Genomic DNA, 17328 nt, shown 5'->3' with positions numbered 1-17328 from the left:
ACTGGTTGGAAACTCAGCATAATTTAAAAATTGCTGTGCATTTTGCTTTGAATTCTGGGGGTGCTTAGATAAGGAGTTCCATGGGGATTATTTAATTATAGCTTGATATTTGAGTAGTTAAAACTGATAAGCTAAACCTAAAATTTGAAAAGACAATTAACCACTGGGAAACTCACCATAATTAAAACCTTGCTGTGCATTTTGCTCTGGGTTTTGGGGGTGCATAAATTAGGAGTTCCATGGGGAATATTTAAATAAAGTTTGAAATTTCAGTAATTTAAACTCAAGATTTTATACTGATCAGCAAAACAATCAAATTTGAAAAACCAATTCACCACTTGGAAACTCACCACAGATCGACCGATAAACACACCCACAGCCAACATCGATAGGCGATACCGATAACCATCGACTGCCGTTCCATCGCCAATAGTCACGATAAACACCACCTCTATTTCTGGCATCGGCAATTATTTCCCTAAGTTTTTATTTTTTGCTCCCCAAATTGCTCGTGCTGTCGTCCAATAGCGATATGTGCTGACCACTGGAGTGACGGGTGATTCGGTTGCGGATTTCCATTTGGCCAACAATCCAAGCGCAGTTTCCCAGTCGCGTCCGCTGCTATGTGTGTGTGTGCGTGCCCGTGTCCGTGCATGTGTGTGTGTGAGTGAGATCGGATCGGGAAGAAGTTGTTGTTACTGTTGTTGTTGCCGTTGCCGTTGCCATCGTTTGTTGTTAGTGCATTTTCCATTGTCGCGGGGGCAAGGCAAAATAGGAAAATAAAAAGGAGAGATAGAGAGAGAGAGAGAGAGAGGGGGAAACCGAAGAAAAGGGCGGCAAACAGAAGGCAGAAATTTGGAGCACGGGAAATCCGAGTCGTCGCTGAAGATGTTCTCGAAGAAGAAAAAGAAACCGCTGATCTCGATGCCCAGCAACTTCGAGCATCGCGTCCACACGGGCTTCGACAAGCGGGAGAACAAATATGTGGGCCTGCCCCTCCAATGGGCCTCCATTGTGGGCAACAACCAGATCCTCAAGTCCTCCAATCGCCCGCTGCCCCTCGTCGATCCCTCCGAGATCACGCCCACGGAGATCCTCGACCTGAAGACCATTGTGCGTCCGCATCACAACAACAACAAGGCGGACACCACATCGCTTAATAGCAGCAGCACCATGATGATGGCACCGATGAACCCCATGGCACCCGGCTCGCATCCCCTGATGAACCATGGCCCCGGCATGATGCTGCCACCCGAGGCGGGCGGCATAATACTGCCCAAGACCTCGCATGTGGCCAGGTCCAATTCGTTGAGGAGCTCCAGTCCGCCGCGAGTGCGACGGGTGGCCAATGTGCCGCCATCGGTGCCAGAGGAGGAGGGTCCTCCGGCCGGAGCTGGAGGAGGAGGAGTTGGCGCCTTTAAGCCTCCCAATCCTGGTGGCCATCCCGCCTTGCTCTATACCAGTCAGCATGCGCACGCCAATGGAGCAACTGGTCCGCTGGCCGTGCGCACGGATCAGACCAACCTGCAGCAGTATCGCAGCAATCTGGCCCCGCCATCCGGCGGCTCCATTCCCCAGCAACAACAGCAGCAGCAGCAGACTTCGCCCGTGGGTTCGGTGGCCAGCGGCACGCGATCCAATCACTCGCACACGAACAATGGCAACAGCGGCAGCTATCCTCCCATGTATTCCACAAACCATCAGCAGCAGCAGCAGCAGGCCAAACAGGGCGGCGATCAGAACCAAAACCCCCTACATCCACATGCCCATCCGCACCAGCATCCGCATCCTCACCAGCACCTGGCCAAGTCGGCCTCAAGGGCCTCAAGCTCCAGCGGCGGTGCCAGCAGTGCTGCCCAGCAGGCGGGCGGAGCGAGTGGTCAGCCAAAGCAGGATCAGCGCCTAACCCACGAACAGTTCCGTGCCGCCCTGCAAATGGTCGTTTCCGCCGGAGATCCGCGCGAGAATCTCGACCATTTCAATAAAATAGGCGAGGGCTCAACGGGCACTGTGTGCATTGCCACAGACAAATCGACAGGTAAGAAAACACACCCTTAAAAATCTTGGCTAGCAATTGATTTAATGGTTTTCTTGTCGCCAGGTCGCCAGGTGGCCGTGAAGAAGATGGACCTGCGCAAACAGCAGCGGCGCGAGCTGCTCTTCAATGAGGTGGTCATCATGCGCGACTACCATCATCCCAATATCGTGGAGACATACTCCAGCTTTCTGGTCAACGATGAGCTCTGGGTGGTGATGGAGTACCTCGAGGGCGGCGCCCTCACCGACATTGTCACCCACTCGCGGATGGACGAGGAGCAGATAGCCACCGTCTGCAAGCAGTGCTTGAAGGCTTTGGCCTATTTGCACTCACAGGTGCGTGACCAGCATGTCGCTGCCCAGTTCCCGCTCCCGTTCGCGCTGCCCTTTCCCTTCATCGCTTGCTGTTGGTTTCCTAACCATTGTCTGGCCAAACTGGCCAAGTACTCAGCCCTGCCTGTACTCGCCATGCGATTCTTTGTGCCATTTGCGGCGCTTTCTTCGCCCTACGCTTTCGCGTGGCTTTGGTTTCAATTTCTAAATGTTGTCACCAACAAGAGTCGTCGGCCGCACAGTGGGGCAATCAGTCGTGTTGCACGCCCAAAGTGCCGGGTGAAATCGCACGTGCATGCCCTACCCCAAAACAGCGCTTTTCAATCAATAGAACTAGTTATTTCCAATAGGAAACTTAAATTTCTCGTTGAAAATAGGTTTCTATGAAAGATGTTAGATAGATATTCATTTGACTCAATGTCTTCCTAAGTTTTAGACAATCAAAGATCATTTTTAAGATGGTAAATCTTTAAAAATGTATAAACTATAAATCAATATGGTCAATATTTAGCAAAAAACCATTTCAATGTTGCATTTTAAGGCCCATAATTCGAAACAAGTTGCAGAATAGTTTATTTTTGGTTAGTTTTCTTTTTGTTTTTTATTTGAAAGTTGTCAATTAAAGATTTAAGTTCCACTAGTATACAAGTTTAAATGGCAATCTATTATATTCTGTAGATACCTAGAATTTTTTATCCCAAACCAGCGCAATATTTGATGGATTTGAATGAAATTAGAACTAGAACCAGTTAGCTGTAGTTTCTAGGTAAAGTAAGCACTAGTTCCCATGGGCAGGGCATTCTTTTTGGGCGTCACAGAGCTGAGCTGGTTTCTTTTGTGCATTTTTGTCCCACGTTGGCTCGTGTAATGCGATAAGTGTCTGGGAGAAAGGGAGTGGGGTGGGGGAAAACCGCAAACTGTGAGCACTTTTAACCAATTTCCCTTCTCTACGTCTCTCTTTTTTGGTGCTTTCTATGCTTCCGATTGGCGAACAGGGCGTCATCCATCGCGACATCAAGTCGGACTCCATTCTGCTGGCCGCCGATGGACGGGTGAAGCTATCGGACTTTGGTTTCTGCGCCCAGGTCTCCCAGGAGCTGCCGAAGCGCAAGAGTCTGGTGGGCACGCCGTACTGGATGTCGCCGGAGGTCATATCACGCCTGCCCTACGGACCGGAGGTGGATATCTGGTCGCTGGGCATCATGGTCATCGAGATGGTGGACGGCGAGCCGCCCTTCTTCAACGAACCGCCGCTGCAGGCGATGCGCCGCATTCGTGACATGCAGCCGCCGAACCTAAAGAACGCCCACAAGGTCTCGCCGCGTCTGCAATCCTTCCTCGACCGGATGCTGGTGCGGGATCCGGCGCAGCGTGCCACCGCCGCGGAGCTGCTGGCCCATCCCTTCCTGCGCCAGGCGGGCCCGCCGTCGCTGCTGGTGCCGTTGATGCGCAATGCGCGACACCATCCGTAGACAAAGGACACCAAACCCACTTCGCCCCACTGACAACGGTCCACGCCGACCCGTGGGCATCCATTTATGAAATTCTAGTATTAACAACATTCAGTTTGGCAACTGTACTTAAACCCCGAAAATCCCTCGAAACGTTGTAAAGTCATTTAAGGCAGCACACCCACATTTTAGCCACTTACCCCCATATCCATATCCTGTCGCACTCCCACTGCCATTCCAGAAGAGAATGCAATGTGCCTTTCAAGCACCTCCAAGAATCGATATATGTAGCATTTAGCATGCCCCGGGTATCATCATTTACATTATGTATAATTATTTCTGCATTTTGCTCTCTTCTTGTCAATATTAATTTGTGTGTGCATGTGTGTTTGATTTTTTTTAACAAGCCCATAAAACATTGTTCGAATATATATTATATACGCTAAGAGATAATGTTAAAAATCGATATATATATATATACACATATATTTTTTATAAAAACAAAACCTTACACTAAGCAAAGCGAAAACAACGAAGGTGTGAATCGAAAAGAGACGGATGCGCGAGAAAGAAAGAGATGAAAAGAGAGGTGGAGAAGCATATTAAATTTTGGACATATTTTTAAACATCATCTACATTAGGCCCCACGTTAATGCATCTGATAAACATATATACATAACCGTGTGAAATGTTAACGCTCCAGACATATATATTTAAACACATTCCCGATTTCGAAAATATTTTAGATCTTTTAGCTTACATTCTTTGTTCTGTTTTTTGATTTAACCCGTGTAATTATTAATTAATGAATAAACCTAAATGCAAAAATGTTCGATTTTGTTGTTTTAATTACTGATTGGATGATATCTGTTGTTGTAGGTAGTATATAGAAAGTGTAATAGTAATATTTGATCAATATCGATTGCTTCTGGATATAACTTTCCAATCCATGCTGAATTTTTTGTAAATTATGTCGATCTTTTAAACTATATGATTTATAAGCAATAATTAATTAATATCGTTTTCATTCTGTACATATTATTAACATTACCTATATTACATATTACATTAATATTTCGGTATTTATGTTTGTAAGTAGCAAAATAATAATATTGTGGCTATAGTATTTGCTCAATTGATATGAAATTTGGGATGATAATAACATATTATAAATTAAATGGATCTTTTAAAGTAAAATGCTATAATACCAATTTATATCGATTGCTTCTGTACATATATCAATATTATCATCCCAATCCACATGTAATATTTTATAAAAGAAATCTTTTGAATATGTATGTAAGAAGTAAAAGGTTATAATGTTTATTTTTAAATATTGTGTCTATAGTATTGGTTCAATCGTTATGAAATTTGGGATGTGGATAGAAATTGGGAAATCAAAGGTTTCGTCTTCAGCTTGGAAATCTCTAGTATCCAAAAGTTGTGTTCTATAGGAAGATATGTTAAAATCTTAAAGATTGCATTATCTTTTTTCTAATGTTATTAGTTAGTTACTAACTAGTAACTGTTTCTTTAAATAAACAAAAACGGCTAGTGCTCGATTTTATGCCTATAACTGATTGAATGATATATTGATCGTTGTAAGGAGTATATAGAAAGAGCTATTATAGCAATGGCAATATTTAGTTAATATAGATTGCTTCTGTACATATATAATTATCATCCCACTCAACATTCACTAATATTTTATAAACTAAGTAGATCTTCTGAGTATGTATGTATTTAAGGAGTCAAAAATTAATATTGTGACTATTGTTTTTCCTTGATTGATGTGAAATTTGGGATGTGGATTGAAATTGATAAATCAAATGTTTCGACTTCAGCTTGGAAATGCCAAGCATACGAAGTTCTTGATTTTCCCAGTGTTTTCTTTTTAAATGAATGAAAACGTCAAGTGTTCGATTTTGTTGTTTTTATTACTGGTTGATTGATTGTTTGATTGATGGTTGTGAAGAATACATAATTGTGCCCGTGCAAATGTCCGCCTATATATTCGCGAAATATATAGGCGTATTTATCGCGGACATGGAGGATGGGGCTGGCTCTGGATTGTGGGCGTGGTCGTGGTCGTGGGCGTGGGCGTGATTGAGTGAGTGTTGTGTGTGTTTGTGTGTGTGCGTGTTTTTGTTTAGAACATAAAATTACAAATATATTACATACACAAAGAATCAATTGCGAACTAAGAACTAAAGGGCAGGTCGGGCTGCCACATAGCTAGCCATATGATTTGATGGGTTGGCGAGGAAGGGGGGTGGGGGGGGGGGTATTCCGCGGGATTTGTGGCATGGAGTGTGGGGTCTTGGCATTCCCGATCCCGCTCAGTTGCGCTTCCGCAGGGCCAGGCGACCGATGGGGCGCTTGGGCTTCGACTCCTCCTTCTGCTGCTGCTCCGATTCCTCGGCGGCGGCATCCTCCACCGCCTCCACGGGCGTCGCCTTGGCGGGCTTCGACAGTTTGCGACGGCTCACTGCGGGGAAGGATCAGACTTTAGTATTGGAAATAGGTTCGTTTTACCCTGACACCCAAAAATATTGATAGCCATTTAAATGTTCCCCAGTAGAGGTGGTAAACTATGTGAAATCACATTTGAAAACCTCAGTTTTTCACATTTTATGTATGAAACCATATTTGCATTAAGGATATTTTGAAAAAATGTATCTCTGAAAAACTCTGATTTTCTGAAACAAAATTTTTAACCAATGCAAGTATCACTTAAATCCCATTTCAAGTATAATCCGAAGTCTACAAATCAGGAAATTCAATATATTTATTAAAGCCTATGATTTTCAGATATATTTTAACCTTTTCGATTAGAATGAAAGGTAAATTCGTTGTTGTTCTGATTTACCATTATTTAAATTTTAAAAATCTATATTATGTAGTTTCAGAACTATTAAAAAAAGATTTTAGAAAATATTACTCATTCGACAAGTTAGCCAGGCTATTGTTTTTAAAAAACTTGATAGAATTAAGAGCATTTAAACATTAAATGGATGAATTTTTAAAATATATTAAAATCTTTAACAAAATAGATACCATTTATGGAACAATAGCATAATTTATTTAATTTTTTTGGTTTAAACTTTTGTTTTTTAATTTTTTAAAGAAGTTTAACCTATTATTTCAACAGTATAATAAAAAAAAGTTTGATAATATAAATTTGACTTTAAGAAAATAATACTTTTTCAAGAGAACTATTCCCAAATAAATTCCCTAGTCCCTGCTCAACTTACATGCCGAAAGGCCAGGATTTTTATTTTATAAAACTTTAAATAGATTTAAATAGATGAATTTTCAAAATATATTAATAGCTTCAACAAAATAGATACCAACTATGGAACAATAGCAAATTTTACTTAATTTTTTGATTTAACCTTTTGTTTTTTAATATTTTAAAGATGTTTAACCTATTATTTTAACAGTAAAATAAAAAAAAGTTCGATGAAATAAATTTTACTTTAAGAAAATAATACTTTTTTAAAATAGGTATTTCCAAATAAATTCCCTAGTCCCTGCTCAACTTACATGCCGAATTGCCAGGATTTTTATTTTTCAAAACTTAATATAATTAAGAGCATTTTAATGGATGAATCTTCAAAATATATTAATAGCTTTAACAAAATAGATACCAACTATGGAACAATAGCAAATTTTACTTAATTTTTTGATTTAACCTTTTGTTTTTTAATATTTTAAAGATGTTTAACCTATTATTTTAACAGTAAAATAAAAAAAAGTTCGATGAAATAAATTTTACTTTAAGAAAATAATACTTTTTCAAAATAGCTATTTCCAAATAAACTCCCTAGTCCCTGCTCAACTTACATGCCGAGTTGCCCTTGTAGCCCTTGGCGGGACTGGCGGCGGGGGCGGGTGCTGGCGCGGAGGCCGGCTCTTCCTGCTCGCCGGAGTTGGACTCCTCGCTCTTCTTGGACGGCTTGCTGGGACTGGGGGGCTTCTCGGCGCGATGCTTCTTGGCGTTCGCCTGGCGGCGCTTCAGCGAGTTGAGGAAGTCATCGTTGGAGCGGAACGGCCGGATGACCGGGCCGACCTTCTTGGGCGCCTCCGTGGTGGTGGTTGTGGTGGAGCTGGCAAAGGCCGCCTCGTCGCCCTCCTCGCCATGATCGCCATGCTCGCCGGCCTCCTCGTCGTACTCCTCGCCCTCGCCGCCGGCATCCGCCTGTGCTGGCGCCGCCGTCGTCGTGGTGGTCACCTTGGCCGCCTTCCCGACCGGACGGCGCAGGGAGATCCTCTTCGCCGGCGACAAGGGTCCGGCCTCCTCCTGGGCGGACACCAGTCCGTAGCACAGGACGCAGACGATGAAGAGCAGGCAGCTGTGGGGGAAAATTAATTAGATAAAATAAATTAGTATTTAATAAAAATTTAGAAATTAAAATTTGGAAAGAATAAGGGTTGTAAAAAATCACTTATCGGAGTATATTTTTATTAATAATGTAGAAGGAACTTTAAACCATCAATCGAATAAAAAGGTTTACCAACAAAAAATGTAATAAGAGCTTAAGGATGCTAAATAAGGGATTGCAATTTTCATTATCAATTTAACTTTGCCTACATTTACCAGTAAACATTAAGTTAAAGTGTCAGTACATTTCTTTTTTTTTCTGTTTCGATAAGTTCCATTGAGTATTTCAAGAGACTTCTGTAAGTCTAACGAATGCGTTAATTAATTTCAAAAGACTTCCGCAGTAAACGGAAATTTTGGTTTTTAGTCTGAAGGTTTCTAGACATTTATTTAAATGCTAATGAAATATGTTGATCTTTCTACTCAGTCAGTCAGTCCTTTTTAAAGTTAATGCACATCATTAGCATTTAATTGCAAAGGCCCCTTTAAATTTTGATTAAGTGCATAAATATTCAAATTTTACATAAATCAATCCTGGGTAATTGCCATAAAAATACGAGTGCACCTCGTTAAACGAACAATGTTTCATTAATTACCAGAATTTACTGGAAAAACTTGATTTACCAAGAAGCTTTTAGTACAAATTTACATTGTACTCCAGTCTTGAATAATATTAAATTTAACGATAATAAAGGGATCTAATGGAACGTTGTCCAATTATTTTAGGACGGGTTGCGGTATGATGAATCCCCGGGGCAAGGTTGTCCAACAAACACGCATCTAATCCTCGTGACTTCCAGCCCGAACCCAAGTCTTGAGCGATCAGGCAGGTCTGGTTGGACGGGTTATACAATACAGAACCTGAAGTCGTAAATATTGTGTAGATAGATATGTGCCCGCCTCTCTATACAGTGGAGATATGCTAGGAGAAACACTTGGGAAATTCCAAAGAAATATAGAAAAACATGTATTTGGAATATAAGTTTAATAAACTAAAGATTTATAAATCAATTGGGATTCTCAATCAAGATATGGATTGAACTATGAAAAGAAAATCCTTCTAGATATTGTAATCAAATTAAATTTATAATATTTTAACTCCAAAGGTACAAAATTGCTTTGTATATACATTATTTTAACGATTTTTCTGTATAATCAGAGCCATAAACGTTGGTATTTTCAATTCAGACAATCGCTTATTAAAACGGAAGCCGCATTTTATTGCAACTTAAGCAAAAAGTAGTCGCCCATTGAATGCCATTCAGTTTTCCTGTAAGATTTGTTAGTTTTTTTCTTATATTTTTTTATGTCGCTTGCTGACGGAGGACGGAGATGTGCTAACAGATATTAATGTGTAAAGGTCAGGCAAACGGGTTTGTTCACTTTCGATTTCGATTTGGATATGGATATGGATTTCGCCTTAATGCCAAATTCGAATGCGAATGAATGTTGCTCTGTTTCTGTGTTTTATTTAATTTTTTAAGCATTTTTTTCCTCCTTTTTCTTTTGCCGCCGTCGGCTTTAGTCATTCCAATTGCTCATATTTTATGCAAAACAAAAGACTTAGGCAGCGAACTCGTTTTGAAATTCTTTCCTAGGCAACGTTGAAGTTAAGAGTGTGTGTTGTTTTTGGAAAGGGGGTGGTCTGGAGAGGGGGGGGGGGGTTGAGCGGATTGAGGCGGGGGGAGTGGCCAAAGGAAACAGGTGCTTATGCAAAAGGCAGTCAACAAACCAAGTGGGAAACCAGTTGGCAGCAGCACCACGCCAGAATAAATTTAAGTGCGCGCTCACACTGCAGTTGGCTAATAACGGTAAAATGTGCAAGCCAAGTTTTATTTTTAGCCAACACCGTTGTTCATTTTCATTTAATTCACCTATCCATATATATTTTGATTGCTCTTTTACTTTGCATTCAGGCCTGCTGCATTTCACCGATGGTTATTTATTTGCTTTTGGGGTCAACCGATTGGAATCGTATTGGATATCTGTCGAATATGGTGATATGAAGATATGGCTGTGGCTGTGGATGGCCCAGTTAAGCGACGATTATGCAACTGGCAAAGGTGAAAGGCGTGGGCCCAATTTGTGGGTGCGTGCCTGGCATCTCCAACTTCCCAGTGGTTCAGCTCCCCCGGCAAAAAAAAAACAGTGACCCCCCAGCAGGGGCGTGCCCAGAAATGTTGCCAAAGGGGGTTGGTCCCACACTTTATTTCTCCCTATCAATAGGTCTTGCATTTTTAATAGGTCACGTTTACCCACTTTTTTTTTTATTCCTTTTTTCTTTCGTAGAAATTGCCTTCAAATTTTCCATCTGCATTATGAGTAGTTTTTCTTTTAATAGGTGGAAAGTATGAATCTATGTATGAATCTGAAGAATTCGAGACAATTAACTGTTATTATCGTTTATGAAAGTTAAATTTTTCTTTTCTCATTATAAAAATATATTTATCTTCCTAATATAAAATAAAATGGCTGATAATTATTAATTATAATTGTATTTTTAATAAATATGGGTAAAATTATGATTAACTAATTATCATGGATATATTGTATTATTTTACATATATGTTGTCATCTAATACCGGCATTTCGGATGCTTAAAGGTGTGAAATGGGTATTTTTCAAAATTTCTCAGTGATTTCAGAACAGGTAAGCAATATTTACGAAGGTTACGTTTTTTTTAAAACCAAAATTAGATGAAGCTCATATATATAATTATGATTTGGAGAATACTTAGTTTATTCATTTTATGAAAACGATTTTACATATTACCCGACGTATATTTTAAATACGTATATGATTAAATAGAGTAAATAGAAGTTCACCACATTTATAAACCTCACTTAGGATTTTTTCAAGTGTGAGATTTCGTACAAGTCCCAAAAGAAGTGTCTCCAAACGTTGGTTTCTAGGCGAACCAAGTCTGGGCCTGACATTTGGCTAGGGCCCGCGCTTGAGCTTCTTCGCAACCGGTTTTACACTGGATTGGCCAACGGGAACAATCGCAGACGATGCCAGTCCCAGTCGGAGACCCAGTCCACACCCACAACCATTGGGTGGACTCGTGGACTGGTGGACAGGTAGACACGGGCATGGGTACCAGGCACTTGTACCTGGCACATTTCTAGCCGTGGGCTTGTTTGCAAAGCGTCTTTAGTGCCAGCCGGTTATATAAGCCGACATTAGTTGCGAATTTATGATAAGCATCGCGTTGGCGAGAATTTCGTGCGGCAGGCGGAACCACTTATTTAATGCAGCCTCATCATCATCATCATCTTCTTTGAGAGCTTGGTCAACAAATCGGTTTGACTTTTAATTTATTTTATTTCATTTCATTTCGCTTTTGTTTGGTTTCGTTCTTTTTTGCTTTTGTTTTTTTGTATTTTATTTCATTGTTGGTTCATGGTTTTATTCGATTTAATGGGATGGCGTCATTGGGCCTACTGCGGATATGCAAATGAAAGCCGCTGTAGAACTTCCTTGGCTTTTGGCAATTTAAGCGGCAAAAACACTTAGCAAATTTAAATACCGGATGCTCGATGGGTATTTTATGTTTGCTTTTCATTTAAGTGTATATATGTATTTATGTCTGGGCTCTTGGTTTCTTTTTAAATATAAAATAAAAGCTTTTGAATTAAATGCAATTTACAATTTTGAAAAACTAAGAAAAAATCTGGGAAAATCTGTTTCTAAAATATTGTAAACGTGTGCATTTTAAGTTAAATCTGTATTAATATCTAGAGCATTTAAATAAAACTTAGTCTTCAATTAAAATAATTAATGAATCTTCCTGCCTTTGTCTAAAGTTAAATCCAATTTTTGTTTTAAAGATCGAAAAAATATACACATACTAAATATAAAAGAAATAAAAATATGTTACTTAGATACTCAAAAATTTGGGAAAAGGTTGGAAAAAAGAGTTTCCAATGGTCCAATGACTCTTGCTTATTTTCCAATTACAAATTGGGTTTATTTTAAGAAGTTATGGTAACCTATGGCACATCTGGTTATAATTTCATAAAATGTTGTTTAGCTGTAGACACTTTTTTCTCTAGGATTCAATGAGTTTTTTAAATATGTCTAAGATTTTTTTGTTAAATTTCAGCAAGTATTATTAACTCTTTTTTAATCTTCTCCACAAGAACTAAGTGTTCCTGACCCTTTTTTTCTAGGTTTCCAAGAGTTATTGAAATATATTTTAGATGGTAAAATGTTGTTTAGCTGTAGACCCTACTTTTTCTAGGACTCAATGAGTTTTTTAAATATGTCTAAGATTTTTTTTAAATTTTAGCTTGTGATATTAACTCTTATTTAATCTTCTCCAGAAGAACTTAGTGTTTCTGACCCTTTTTTGTCTGGGTTTCCATGAGTTCTTGAAATATATTTTAGATGGTAAAATGTTGTTTAGCTGTAGACACTTTTTTCTAGGATTCAATGAGTTTTTTAAATATACTTCAGATTTTTTTTTTAATTTCAGCAAGTATTACTAACTCTTTTTTAATCTTCTCCAGAAGAACTTAGTGTTGACCCTTTTTTTCACTAGGTTTCCTAGAGTTATTAGAATATATTTTAGATGATTTCACATGATCATAAGGACCACTTGTATAATCTTCTTCAACAGAACTTAGTGTTTCTGAGCTGGGCTGGAAGTATTCAACCGAACCGATACGATCCGTCAGTTTTCCCCGTCAAATGCGACACCTGCCCCAGTTAATCCATGCACGTTTTCTAATTGCCCAGGCGCCCTCATTACGCGTTCACTCCCCCTTTCCACCTGCCCCCCCCTGAAACCCCTGCCCCTTGTGGCATATGTATAGCCACTTATTACAGGCCAAAACGTGCACATTCGACACCGAATCGGATTCAAATTCGAATTCAATTTGATTGTAACTGCTTTTATTGCTGCCGTGTTGGATCAACTTGAAGCCAAGAAAGCCAGTTAAGGGGGGGAAGGGGGGGGGGGGGGATTGGGGAGGGGGGAGTTGGTCGGAATTAAGGCGAAAAAAGCCAAGTGGCTTAAGGCAAGTGGGTTCAATAACGGTGCATTGTGTGTCGTTGTTAGTTGGCCAAGTACGTGTTTTCTAGTTGTTGTCTATTGCCACTGCCCGCTGGCCGCTGGCTGCATGCCAAATCGATCGAGTTCGCTGGCTAAGTCTTTTGATTTGGCCCAGAGTGGTGTTTATGTTTTTGTTCGCATTGAATTCGCCGCTGGCCTATGAAGTGCACCGAATTACTCACACAGACTCACAGACTCACTCATTGCCAATTTGAGACTCGAAAGTCCTTGAATCTTGTATGTTGAATCTCTCTGAAGGCATCGCCGCTTCGTTGTTTTTGGTTTTCATTTATTTAAATACAAATTGCATAATGCGCGTAATGGAAAGAAAATCCTGATTTTAGCCGTCAGCCTGGCGCCTCCACCTCGCCCCTTTCGATCTCGATCTGGGTTGATTAATTCCCGCATACAACGCAGCGATTAACACATATCTGTGCGGCTATATGCATATATATATATATATATATATATATGTGTATATATATGCTGAACCGATCCGAGTGGTATTGCATTTATGCGGCGATAAATGCATGCAGATATGCGGTCTGTCTGTCAGCTGGCATTAAAAATGCAACCGTTAATTTATAAGACAACCGTGGTAATTAATCCAATATACTTAATTTGCTGCAGCTGCGGAAAGTCAGGGGGGTTTAGTGACGGGTAGCATTTGGAAGCATAGAAAGGAGGGCGAAGATAGAAAGAGGATCCGCCGACCTTGAAACTCATTCCCCCACCCATCCATCCATCAGCCCACATTCATTCTCAATCTTTATTACCAGATTAAGCCTTAACTTTTGCCATTTCTTTGCCGGCAAAATGCCAGCCTCACATCCCGTGACAACTTCATCATCATCGCCATGAAACTTTGGCATTTGCGGCTCAGTTCCAGTTTGGAGCGGCAACGTGTTAAAGTTCAAATTGGCATTAAGCCGAGCTTACACCTGCATGTGGTCGTGCCCCAAAAAGGTTGCAAGTCAACCTGCAGTATGCAACCGAGGCGATTGCCAATTCGTTTCGACAGCTGGCAACTAAGTTGCATTTTCGCAAAAAAAAATCCCAGAGAAATTTAAGATCAAACTACTATCCCAAAGAATTTTAATTAAGATCATGGATATCATATCATTCCTCCAAGTGCATGTCATTAAATATATCTCATTTATTTCGTTAAAGTACAGAAAATATGTATAGATATTTTCCAAATTCTCCAATATGCAAATCATCACTTAAAAAAAATAGGTTTTCCCTTCTGACAGTCACATTATAAAATTGCAAAAAAAATAAATCATCTTATTGGTTTTTATATTTAGGGATCACTCACATGTTGAAGTACTTCATTTTGTCGAGATATGTGTGTGTGTTTTTTATGCGGGGGCTTTGGACCAACAACAAGTAAGAACTCGAGGCGCGCGCGTCTTAAACTTAAACTAGAAAAAAAACACTTGTATTTTTATTTTTTTGGGGGGGACGAGGGCTACGGCTTTTTAGCTAGCGAGCGGAACTGACTGGCCACGATCACGATCGACTTCTAGAGGCAGACTGAACGTTACTTATGCCGTGTGCACACAGTTAACCTACGGCCATCCAATATTTTGTGGCAGCGACGGAGGCTTCGACGGAGACTGCGGCAGCGGCCGAGCAACAGGTTCAGACCGCCCTAGCCAAACCGCCTGCACCTCCAACCCGTGGCCACCGCCTCCTCCTCCCCCACCTCCTCCACCTCCTCATTCTCCGCCTCCGCCTCCGCCCTCGCCCCTCCATCTCTGCTCAAAGCTCTGCCTCTGCACGGAGAGAAAACTCCATATAATATGATTTTAATCTAAAATTTGTTGAGACATGCACGCGAATTCTTCAGATTCTTAAGACTGCATGCAACGTTTATTACTTAAACATATATTTCACTGCACAGAAAGAAAACACATTATGATATGACTTTGACCTTAAGATGTATTTAAAATATTCACGCGAATTCTTTAGATTCCTAAGACACTGCATGCAACGTTTATTACTTAAACATATATTCCTCTGCACAGAAAGAAAACTCAATATGATATGACCTTAATCTTAAACGTTTAAGATATGCACGCGAATTCTTCAGATTCTTTATTATTTATGATTATTTTATTATTTAAACATATATTCCTTTGCACAAAAGATGACTTTAATCTAAAGATGTATTAAAAATATTCACGCGAATTCTTCAGATCCTTAAGACACTGCATGCGTCGTTTATTATTTGAATATATTCCTCTGCACAGAAAGAAAACTCCACATGATATGACTATAATCTTAATCGTATTTAAAAATGCACGCGAAGTCTTCAGATCACATTAATATTTAAATATACCTTTTTGCACAGAAAGACATTTCAATATAATATGACTTTAATCTAAAAGTTAATAAAAAAATGTTTACGCGAATTCTTCAGTTTCTTCAGGCACTTTTCGTAACATGCATACGAATATTTGAATATACTTCTCTGTCTCTGCACTGAATCAAAGTACCATTTGATATGACCTTAATGTCTGAGACTATCCACCCAAATTCATAGATTTATTTTTTAAGCATCCCACAAGTTTACCTTACCATGTATTTTGAAATGCTTTAAAAATGTATAGGATAAAGAATTTTTTGTTGAAGAAGAAGAGAAATTTGTTTGTAGAATAGTTTTTAATTTTGACCCAATCTTTCCTCTCATAAATTATCTTTGTTATTGATCTTCAAGTTAATTTACTTCAAATTTTTTCTAATTAATTTTGAACTCTTAGTTATAAATAATACAAAATAATCTTACTCATTAAGAAATGATTTTATTTAAGTAATCACAACTATACACAAAATTTGGATTGCTTCGATTGTATTTATTCACTTTACTTTTCGAACCTAGAATTTTATTTTAAAGGCTGTTAGATAGATCTTTTATGAAAGTGCGCAAGTGGCACCTTTATTCTGTTTCATTATTTCGAATTAATGTATGCCTAGTTTCACTTTCTCCCATATAAAGTACAGAACCAAAAAGAATCCACATTCGGACGCCTTCCATTGCCAATAAAAAATCCCTCACCATTTACCATTATTTGCATATCAAAATGATATTAATTATCCGCTTTTTCTCCGTGTGCCCATGCGATCTATGCTGGCAGAGAGTGCAGGAGTACTTCTGGTTTTTCGGAGCCAATTTGTCACGGGCCTGGGCTCTGGTTATGACAGGTTTTTCGAACCCAATCCACTCCAATCCAAGCCGAGCCAAGCCAATCCAAGCCGAGCTGAGCGGAGCCAACTCAATTCAGCGTTCGCAATTTGTATATTTTATTAATTAATTTATTGATTTTAGGCCAATTGTTGTTTTGGCTCTTTGCCGATCTGGTAAATCCCGATCGGGCGACCCATCCACCGATCCCCAAAGCCCCGCCGCCCAAAAGCACAGGGCACATCTGTCCCGCATGTAAATCTCTTAGTTCACGATTAAAAATCATACAAAATGAAACACACAAAAGTCAACTAAAGAAAAAGATGAGCCAACTGTCAACGCACTGCAAATGCCCTAAAACAAGTATATTTTCCTATGTATCTCGAAATATATCTGGTATTCTATTCAAAAACTTAGCATCCAAATATATTACTTCATCCAAAATAAGTTGCTACAAAGATAGTACACTTTTTTATCCAATTTTTATAGAGTTTTTGAAAACATTTTTCTTAAGAATTAAGGTTTTGCGTTTTTATACCTGATATGCTTTGATTTTAATATAATATACTGGTAGCTGTCATGTTTTGTAGTACTTTAAGTTCCTTTATTAGTCTTAGTCTTGTAAACATCTCTATCATAATAAAACATTATATTTAGGGCCTTTATAAATAAGAACCAATTTCAAAGTTATAAAACTTAACAGCTTCAAATGGAGTGTGCTTTACTTGTCGAATAAGATATAAGTGTAAAGTAAATCCTCTATTATAATCCCAAAACCTACAATTTGTTATTCGAATAGTAACATTAAAGTGAATATTTATCTTGAAATGACTTAAAATGTATTCAAAATGCAATCAATTAAAGTATCTTAGGAGCCGAG

At 39.4% G+C, this 17328-nt stretch overlaps 2 protein-coding genes across 2 annotated transcripts; one reads left to right on the top strand and one right to left on the bottom strand.

The window, feature by feature from the left end:
* Nucleotides 1-426: 426 nt before the first annotated feature.
* Nucleotides 427-4651, top strand: LOC119556256 (serine/threonine-protein kinase PAK mbt). The gene is made up of 3 exons (XM_037868301.1): nucleotides 427-2038; nucleotides 2102-2373; nucleotides 3366-4651. Exons 1-3 carry the CDS (start codon nucleotides 889-891, stop codon nucleotides 3840-3842), a joined length of 1899 nt encoding a protein of 632 aa, XP_037724229.1. The 5' UTR covers nucleotides 427-888; the 3' UTR covers nucleotides 3843-4651.
* Nucleotides 4652-5739: 1088 nt separating this feature from the next.
* LOC119556258 (nucleolar protein dao-5) lies at nucleotides 5740-14803 on the bottom strand. The gene is made up of 3 exons (XM_037868302.1): nucleotides 14580-14803; nucleotides 7668-8176; nucleotides 5740-6309 (listed from the first exon to the last, which is right to left on the bottom strand). Exons 1-3 carry the CDS (start codon nucleotides 14594-14596, stop codon nucleotides 6161-6163), a joined length of 675 nt encoding a protein of 224 aa, XP_037724230.1. The 5' UTR covers nucleotides 14597-14803; the 3' UTR covers nucleotides 5740-6160.
* Between the last annotated feature and the right edge of the window lie 2525 nt (nucleotides 14804-17328).

This window comes from Drosophila subpulchrella, chromosome X, assembly GCF_014743375.2.
Source record: "Drosophila subpulchrella strain 33 F10 #4 breed RU33 chromosome X, RU_Dsub_v1.1 Primary Assembly, whole genome shotgun sequence".
Classification (NCBI taxonomy): domain Eukaryota; kingdom Metazoa; phylum Arthropoda; class Insecta; order Diptera; family Drosophilidae; genus Drosophila; species Drosophila subpulchrella.
Note: the sequence above shows the minus strand (reverse complement) of the source record. Positions and strands in the feature narration are given on the sequence as shown.